Consider the following 10,556-nt stretch of genomic DNA (forward strand, 5'->3'; position numbering starts at 1 on the left):
TTTACAAGATTCGGTCGAAAAATATATTGTTGATTTTTAATAATTGAGTGATAAATTTTGAAAAATTTATTAGAGATACTGAAGATTATAAAAGGACACATCGATGAAATGAGTTATAATTTGGTGTGTGTTTTTTAAAGTTTCATTTAGCGTTGGAGAATAAAATTTGGAAGATGGCATTATTCACTATATTTAAAGAAGATAATGCTTTCATATGTTTCTACTATATTTTAACAAAATTTAGTAAGTGTTATTGTAAGATCGCACAGATGCATATTTTACAATCATGAGAAAAGAGTATAGGAACTCACAAGTTGGTAAAACCTACGGGACCATTTTAGAAAGGACAAAGAAAAAACGCTGATTTTTATGATGTTATTAAGATTGATTAATTAATTCCCAAAGTCCATTTTAGGATATTCGTCGTGGATGACGACGGGCTACTGTGTTTGGAAAGCCACACCTTCCACGTTCTAATCTCCCCGTCAAGGCTTCCGCTACTAATCCAAATCACATCACTCTCTTCCTCATCCTTTACCGCCGTCAATGACTTCACTGGCTTCAGGTGACCTTCCAACACTGCCAAACACCAATATTTCCCTTCCACTCCTCGCTGCCATATCCTAACCGTCTGATCAGTGGATCCACTCATAAGCAAATCGGAGACGTTGGTTAAGCACAATATCGCCTTCCCATGTCCTCTCAACGCTCCCGTCACCGCCATGTAATTGCTGCTATCCTCCCTCTCCCAAACCAGTATCGAACGGTCACATGCTCCCGAAAACAGCACCGATCCGTCGGCGTTCAAAGCCAGTGCGTTAACCGCTGATTTATGCTTCTCTAAGGTCGCCATTAATGAGTACTGCTTCTCACCTGTCCTTTTTGCCCACACTCGGATCCGCCTGTCAGCGGACCCTGTATAAACGGTGGCGTCACCGGAGACGGTGACAGCGTTAATGGCATCGTTGTGTGCTTTGATAGACTGCAAACAGCGCATATCAGAAGCGCGCCATATCTTCAACGTTTTATCCCAAGAAACAGAGTAGATCAGACATTTATTAACGGCAAGTCCTGTAACGGCGTCGGCATGTTCGATCCACAACCGTTTGACATGACGGCGTTCGTTGACATAGTTCTTGGGAAGAATGAAACGACGTAAACGGTCATTAACGGTAGGTAAAGCTGTTAAGAAGTTGTACTTCTTAGCCATGGTCAACTGCCAAACGCGGATCTTACAGTCCTGATGAGCAGTGAAGATTTTTCCATCACAAAAAGTGATGGACTTGACAGAACCAGAGGATGAACCCTGGCTGTTGAATACATCAAGAAGAGCAGAGGTTTGGCGATCGTAGACGTTGACTTCGTTGATAGAAGCAGCGTACAAGAGGTTACCCTGAACCGCAATGCAGGTGATGGGGTGCTCCGGTCGGGGCTTAATAGAAGTAACGGTGACATGAGAAACGGAAAAGCCTAGGGTCTCCGGGAAAAGATATTGCAAGGAAGGGACAGATGGCAGAGTCTGGAGGGAGGGGTTGGTGTGGAGGCCGCCGTAGCTGGTGTCGCTTGAAGAGTTAGAAGATGAGGTGGTGCTCCCGCGATTGTCGGAGTGGGAGGGGCTTCTGGGGAATGGAATGGCAGAGTCATCGCTCGTCAAGCATGTGGGTAGCCATGATCCAACCTTCATACCCGCTTTTTTCGATGTAAAAAACCAATCAGAATTTTGGCTCCAGTCCTGAGAGACCAGTGAAGCAGAATCTTGGCTGCGGTTTATATATATAGGAAGTTTTGGGAGAGAAAAAGAAGTGGATGCCACTAGGACTAGAGAGGGAGGATAATGTACGGTTTGTCCAGGTTCGAACGTCCCGTAAGTAGATGATTGCTTATAATTTATCTTTTATTTAGTGAAAATATAATTATTATTAGTAATTATCAAATATTTTAATTTTTAAATTGGTTGTAATTTTTGTATTATGTTTTGTATTATGAATTATAATTATACAATTATATAATTTTAATCAAAGAAAGTGTCTCTAATATAATTACCAATAAAATTAATATGCAAAATAAATATATTAAACAATTTTATCTAATTACTCTAACATATCATATTTATTGGTTATTTTCTCTTGGATATTTAATATATACCTTTTGTTATCTTTGGTTGGCCATTGAACAAATATAAATAATTAGTAATAAATATTATGTAATTTAATTAAATATTTAGTAAATCAAAAGGATAAATATTAAAATTATACATAAACTTTTATTCAATGTGCAATGTTATGCATAAATTGTATTTTGATTTAGTTTATTTTTCACAAATTACTGACACTTATTAACATAGAATTATTTCAGTATTTATCTATTGCCTACCTAAACAATTATATATTATCTAATATGAAAATAAATAGATGTATTTTTTCTAAGTATGCAATTGAATCAAAATTTAAACATCATATATACAATCGAACACAAATAAAATTTCAAGTGTATAATTCCACCAAAATAAAGTTTATGTATCACGTTGTATTTTTTTTGTCAAAGTTCATTTATAAATTTGAGATTTATCTCAAATCAAAATGTATGGGAAAATAAATTATTTCTACAATAAAAATTTTAGATTTCAAACGTTCATATATTCTTAAACTTAAATAATGAATGGGTGTGTATTTGGAAAACCATAAGGTAGTTGAATTTGAGTTTAGTTACTAATGTAATTACTTCAATTCTCAACTTAAAAATTGGAGAATGTAATTAGAGTACTTCAATTACACTAAATTTAGAAGAATTCATTAACTATGATGATTACCCAAACATATTACAAAACAATTACACCTAAATTCAATTAATATTACACACCTTATATATATATATATATATATATATATATATATATATTTCAATGAGATAATAATATTATTTTGGTTTGTTTATCATAAAATTTAACAAATTTTAAATTTCCACATATTTAATTCCATTTTATAAATAGAATTAAGTTTATTTAAATAATTTTTAATTAACAAGAACTCCTATTACAAATATATGTGTGGAAATCACAAATTTAGAGTACAAATGTACAATTTAAAATAACATATAATAAATAATAAAATTTATGGTTTGAAACACATGAAATATGTATGCTATTAAAATAGAAAAATAGATTAAATTGTTTATAATAGTGTTGTCATCAATCTTGAGTTGGTGTTGAGTTAATTTATGACACCAATTCAATCAAATACACTATTATGATATACAATTGATAGAGGTAATAAAGTGTGCATAATAAAAGAAAATGTGAAAAATATTAAAGTAAAATTTAGTTAAGTGGTAAATTAAAGTTTTACTTATGCAAATGATGTGGGTTCAAATATCATCATATGCATATCTTAATTATGGAAGGGCATTCTCATAATTTCTAAACTAAGTTAGTGTTCGATTAACTCGTGACATCAACTTAAACAGGAGTTTAAATAATAGTATACATATTGAAGTCATTATTCATGTTAACTTGAATAATTTTACTTTTCAAATTTGTTTTGAGTTTTAACATATTTTTATTTACATGAGCAATTTAAATATTTATCATATATAATAATAATATATTTTAATGACAATTATAGTAAGAACTTTTAAAATGAGAAGTAAAAGAACCAAAATGATTTTAATTATTAAATCAAAATAAATGATTCTAGACTTTGGATTTTGTATTTAACTTACATCATTAAACAAAAACAAAAACACCTAATTCCCCCGTCTTTTCTTTTCCTTTGTTTCAAAATAACAAATGGATTAAACCATATATTTTTCTCAATCTCAACTTCCTCGTGTCAATGAAGCTAGAATTTGGTGCAACAAATTTTGGATTATTTTTTTCACTGATGATTGGAATGTATTAGATACTACACTATTTTAACAGAATAGAGAAATATTTAGAGAAAAGATTTTTTTTACTTAGAAACTGCTTAGCATTATTTCCTTACTTTGAATCAATGCATTGCTGGTATTTATACATGAAAAAAAGTAACTGCTCCTAACTACTACATACCAGACTTAAGCAACAGAAATTAACAACTCTTAACAGACTCTATACTCTAATATTCACCCAGCTTGCTTAAGTGGTATGACCCGAAATAGACGTCGAAAATGAGTACAAGTAGATACGGACAGTGGTTTAGTGAGAATATTCGCAACTTGGTCACAGGCTGGCATTTCACCAACAACCAAAAATCTACTAGCCACCTTTTCTCGAACAAAAAATAAATCAAGTTCGACATGTTTGAACTTGAAGTGTAAGACTAGATTAGCTGCAACAGCTACTACATTGGAATTATCACACCAAATAGCAAGACAATCAGCAAAACTGATTTTTAATTCCGTCAACAGAGAAAGCAACCAGGCAATATCACTAGTAGTTGCAGCTAAACATTGATATTTAGCCTCTGTCGTGGACCAAGAAACAACTTGTTGTTTCTTAGAACACAACGAAACAGGTGTATGACCAAAGTAGACACAATAGCTCATAGTAGAACATCGATCATCAAAATCAAGACCCCAGTTGGCATCAACATAACCGACTAAAGAAAGTCTGTTAAATCATCAAAAACCAGACCATGAGTAATAGTACCATGTAAATACTGCAAGATATGTTTTAATACTACCATGTGAGCCGTGGTAGGGGCATGCATGAACTGACACACACAATTTAAAGCATAGGCAATGTATGGTCGAGTCAAAACCAAATACTGAACAGCACCAGCAAGACTTCGGTATTCAGTAAGGTCAGCAAGCCGGTCACCCTCATCTTTAGACAAAGTAGATGAACTCACCATAGGCGTATGAACACTCTTTGCATTAGCTAGAGAAATTCTGTCAAGAAGGTCCCGAATGTATTTGTGCTGGCACAAGTGAAGATTGCCAAAAGATGATCTACTGACTTCAATCCCTAAAAAGTAATGGAGATCACCCATATCCTTTAGAGAAAACTCATTGTGTAACTGCTGAACAAAACAGTTTATTTCGTCAAGCGAACTTCCAGTAATAATAATATCATCCACATAGACCAAGACATAGATGGTGAACTTGGTTGAAACATTAACAAACAATGAAGCATCCGATTTAGATAAGACAAAACCAGTAGAGATAAGAATCTGTTTCAATTTTTCAAACTAGGCATGAGGTGTTTACCGTAAGCCGTACAATGCCTTTGTCAAACGACACACCAACTACTCACCATTTCGACCATATTGAATATAGCCTAGAGGTTACTGCATGAATACTTTGTCAATCAAGTCTCCATTTAAAAAGACATTGTTTACATCAACTTGATGAAGTTGCCAACCGTTGGATACAACAATAGATAAAATGGTTCGGATAGTAGCAGGTTTGACCACCTGGCTAAATATTTATTTGAAGACACATCCAGGCACATATGAACATCTCTTTGCTATCAATCATGCCTTTCATCGATCAACTATCCCATCAGGATTCTTCTTGACTTTAAAAAGCCATTTGCACCCAATCGCCTTTCGACTAGGAGATAGAGGAACAAGTTCCTATTAAAGCATCAAATTCAGCTTAAACCGCTAATTTCCATTCCTTATGGGCAAGAGCTTCCTTAATAAAGCTAGGCTCAAAATCTACAACGTCTACTGACAAAGTCTTAGGTTTGAAAATTTTGGCTTTAGACCGAGTAACCATAGCATGAGTATTCTTTGGAGTGACAAGAGGAACAGTGGCAATCTCAGTGGGTAACTGAACAACTTCAGTAGAAAGATGTTTCTCCTTTAGACTAGGTCCTGATTCAGCTGATGAATCAATTGAGATGGTCTATAGCGGACTATATGTAGCTGGTGAACCAGATTGGATAGGATCGCAGCTTTGACCAGCCACAAGTACTGTAGCCAAAGGCATAGTTGTTCTGCTAGGCTCTGTCTTGGTTTGAAAAGAAGACTGAATGATAGGAACATATGTGGGAAAACATGTAGGTGTCTGAATATTGTCCACAATAGGCAAAGGAAACAAGAATTGATGCTTATAAAAAATAACATGATGAGAGATAATCACCTTACTATCTGCTGTTAGACAATTATAGCCCTTATGTTGAGAGCTATAGCTCAGAAATGTACATGGTTATGAGCGAAAATCTAGCTTATGTTGCACGAAAGGACGTAAATACGAAAAACAATAATAACCAAATACTCTGAGATAATCATACGTAGATTCGTGCCCATACAGAATCCGATATAGAGACTTACCTTTCAAGATTGAAGGGGGTAGTTGATTAATAAAATACACAGTACTGCAGAATGCATAGCCCTAGTAGTCATAGGTAGATTAGCCTAGGCCAAAAGTGTAAGACCGGTCTCCACAATTTGTTTGTGTTTATGCTCAGCAACACCATTTTATTTAGAGGTATGGGGGCAAGAAAGACGATGAAGAATCCCATGACTACCTAGAACTGACGCAAAGGCACGAAACTCACCACCTCAATAACCTTGAAATTTTTTAATATTATTTCCAAAATGAGTGAAGACCATATTCTAGAATTGAAGAAAACATTCAATTGCTTGAGATTTGCATTTGATCAAATAAACCCAGGGAAATCGACTACACATGTCAATGAACAAAACATAATACAAATTACCCCCACAGGTAACAGAAGCCGGTCTCCACAAATCAGAAACAACCAATTCAAGTAATTCTATATATTCAGTAGTAGATTGTGAAAAAGGCAATTTATGTGATTTCCCTTTCTGACATGCAACATAAACATGATCAAGGCATTTACCATTTGAAACAATTCGACACTTGTCAATGGCACTTTTAACAATCATAGGAGAATGGTGGCCAAGCCTTTTATGTCACAGTGTAAAGACATCATTATCCAAAAGACAATCTTAGATCTTGATGTTGTGAATAGAAGGATGTGGATCAGAAAAGACAGACGGGCAAGCTAAAAATTTATAGAGGCCATCATGAACTTGGCCCGCATTAAAATTTCCTGTGTCTGGCTGTCCTTAATAACACAATAAGAGGGGTGAAATTAAAATATATATATATTATTGTCCGTAGCAAATTGAGAAACAAATATAAGATTTTTCCGGATGCTTGGCATGCACAAAACATTAGAGAGATGTAATAAATAGTATTCCCAATAGATGAAATTTTAGTGGGAACACCATTTCCCATCAGAAGAGAAGAAGTACCTGTATACTAAGTGGAAGCATTTAAACCAGAAGTCTTTTGAAAGATATGATGAGTGGTTCTTGAATCTGGACACCATGACGTGGTTCCTACTGGCACAGAAACATATGAGTCAGTATTATCAAAGTTAGAATCATAGTGTGGCATCCAAAAAATCAGACGCATGAAAGTTAAGAATTCGAGGTAGCTCAATACACCGTGATGAGTCAAAATCATATATATGAGCTTATGGTTTAGTCCGCTACAGAATTTCAGGGGTAGTATTCTACATACAGCCTTTAAAATCAACATAATTAGCACTGGGCCCAAGGGAATTTTGTCCATAATTTGGACCAGCTTTGATCGATCCACTATTCTGTCCCCTAAGTAGAGTCGGCCTAAGGCTCTGGCCTGCAACAGTCAACCCACGTACTTTAGCAGAAACCCCAACATGTTGCTGGCCTATATCACGCTCAAAACGACACTTAAAATCACTCCCAATGCCACGCCTACAAGATGGTCTATCATAAGGGCCATGTGCAATATTCAGGCTACCAAAGTTTGGGCCATCAATAGACCCATTAACACCATATAGTTCATTGACATACCCAACATTATTACCATCCCCATTTATATATGTGTATGCAAAAGAAGGAGTAGCCCTATGCAGCCAATTAGCAAATTCTTGAGATTATGGCTATCCTCCCCATGAATGAGTAGCAGGAAATTGTGCTGGAAAGAATTCCGAAAGCAGCCCAAGTCCACCGGACCAAGTGAATCTACTAGCGAAGTCACCTTGCACACCTCGACCATCATGCTCAGAGGAGAAACGCATTAGAGTTGACGTGTTAGGGCCACAGTAGTCTCGATTAAACCGGTAGAAGCATCGTTACACCAAATGACCAAAGCAACCGCATATTTGACACTATGTTTGTGATCGAAAACCAGCCCACTCGAGTCTGCCACAGAACACCCGCCACGTGTCTCTTGCCGATTTGAGTCGGCCATCGTAGCAACCAAATGAGTTTCAACGAGATCAGTATGCATCGAAACCTCACGCTCCGCTCGAGTCTGTTGACTTTCAAACTCCATGAGAATGTCGACTAAGCGTTGGAACGGAAGAGGCTCAGTCGAGAAGGAGGCTAAGGTCAACACTGCATCAAAATCCGTTGATAGACCGACCAAAATAACTTCCACCTTTTCGGCCTCCGAAACCGCCGATCCAAACGCTGCAAGAAGTGCACAAATACATATTTTTTATTTTTGCGATATATTCTTTTATAGATAAATCACCTTTCTTTGTAGAGTGCAGGTCATGCTTAATACGAGAAAGTTTCGCACCAGTTGAAGCGGCGAACAGACAGTTCGCTGTGCTCCATATTTCACATGTAGATTTAGCAGAGGTAAAGCATGATAACAGAGATAAACTAATTATAGGGAGAAGCCAAGAGGCTAACAACTTATCTTGTTGATTAAACACAGACGCATCTAGATTTGGAGTAAGGACACCGTCTGGAGATGTGACGAACCTAGGCGGAGCAGGTAATGTGCCCTCTAAGAATCCTTGCAGTTCATATCCCTCTATTATCAATCAAATATGTTGCTGGCATTGGACAAAATTTCCTTCATTAAGTTTTACTATGTCATGGAGACGAAATGATTGGATCAAACATGCACTGAAGAATGAGGGATTCTTGTGATTAGCAGAGGTAGAATCATCTTATGGCGCCATGATGCAGAAGCGGGAGCAGGTACCAGGACTAGGCGACTGATACCATATTAGATACTACATAATTTTAACAGAATAGAGAACTATTTAGAGAAAAGAATTTTTTTTACTTAGAAACTACTTAGTATTATTTCCTTACTTTGAATCAATGCACAGCTAGTATTTATACATGAATAAAAGTAACTGCTCCTAACCAATGCATACCAGACGTAAAGCAACAGAATGTTAACAAATTAACAACTCTTAACAAGCTCTATACTCTAACAGAATGAAATGACAGTGTTAAATAAGGATATAAAATAAGTACAGAAAGTCATGGACAACTAAATTATTGATAGATAATCTCATCTATCACTTAATTATATTAGTTTAATTGGAACATTTCCATAGCTGAATAACCACCGAATTATAAAATATTACCCAAAAAGAATTGTACTCAAAAGAGTGCTCAACCACAATATAAAAATAGCAGTGAAACAAAATATAAAAGTAAAAATTTTATTATTTTCATTCTAAGAATTGCATGATGAAAAGAAAAAAGAAGAGGAAAGATTGAGTGTTATAAATTTTATTTTAATAATTTAAATACAAAATCTATTAATTTTAATCTAATAACTAAAATAATTTTCATTTTCATTTTTACAATATATTTTAACTATAAAAAAAATATTTCATAAATAAGAAATGGAGTGGGGCCAACTTGGTGCTTTACAGTTGGGAAAGAGAAAAAGCTGGGGTGGAGAACCGCGTCCCAAACCAGCCAACTTGGAATTTTCTTCTTTGATTTCTCAGTTCTTGAACCAAAATGGCAACCTTCGAGTGTGGGCGAATTTTGGCAACTTGTAACAATAATAATTGCATATTTTACCTGAGATACCATAATTTAGTTAAAACTTTCTTTTTTCCTGAAAATAGATAAAATAAAAGCCCAACAATGATATCGTAAAAGTATCATTCAATTTTTTTATCTTAACTGATGAATTATATATTTTTTTAAATAAATTAATTTTATGCATCAAATTAAAAATTTAATTGATTCTCTTAAAATTTTATCTATCTTTATAGTTAAAAATTAAATTTTATATGTTAGAATAAAATACACATATTTTATCAATCACACTAGTTTTTAATAATAAAATAAATAAAGTTTTTAATAGAAATGACCCATTTACTCATTAATCTAATATAAATTAACTAAGTTACTCATATTTTAAGTAAAAAATAAAATATAATTTGACTCTTAATACAAAAGCCTTTATAATATTTTTACTTAGTTAAAATGCACTAATATTACTGTTTTAGGTTTATATATTATCCATAATTTGCTCTCCTGCAAAGTAATAAATCGCATTTGTTTGATTAGAAATTTTATACAAATATTCATAACAAACATGTGAAAGTTAATTTTAGAGTTGTTTTTGGATCTTAACTTTGATATTAAGCTTTGTATAATTATTAAATTAAAAAATATATTTTAATATTTTGAAAAAGTTGTTAACTCTGTTACGTGGGAAGGATGAGAGTTTAGGGTGTGTGGGGTCTCATTGACGCTGATAAAATATATTTGGATCTGTTTAGGAGCAAATACCAAAACCAACTAACCAATGGGCTCTCAAAGAATAAGGATTTCTCTAATCCAAATGCA

At 34.4% G+C, this 10,556-nt stretch overlaps 1 protein-coding gene and 1 long non-coding RNA gene across 2 annotated transcripts; one reads left to right on the forward strand and one right to left on the reverse strand.

Annotated features, from left to right (window-relative positions):
- Positions 1-228: 228 nt before the first annotated feature.
- Positions 229-1,864, reverse strand: LOC108466596 (protein JINGUBANG-like). The gene has a single exon (XM_017766982.2). The coding sequence runs from the start codon at positions 1,682-1,684 to the stop codon at positions 389-391; it is 1,296 nt and encodes a 431-aa protein (XP_017622471.1). The 5' UTR covers positions 1,685-1,864; the 3' UTR covers positions 229-388.
- Positions 1,865-7,828: 5,964 nt separating this feature from the next.
- On the forward strand, positions 7,829-9,090 carry LOC128283635 (uncharacterized). Its single transcript, XR_008274032.1, has 3 exons — positions 7,829-8,585; positions 8,665-8,724; positions 8,890-9,090. It is a non-coding gene; the product is annotated as an uncharacterized LOC128283635 (long non-coding RNA).
- The last annotated feature ends 1,466 nt before the right edge of the window (positions 9,091-10,556 follow it).

The sequence above is a fragment of the Gossypium arboreum genome, chromosome 2, assembly GCF_025698485.1.
Source record: "Gossypium arboreum isolate Shixiya-1 chromosome 2, ASM2569848v2, whole genome shotgun sequence".
Taxonomy (NCBI): domain Eukaryota; kingdom Viridiplantae; phylum Streptophyta; class Magnoliopsida; order Malvales; family Malvaceae; genus Gossypium; species Gossypium arboreum.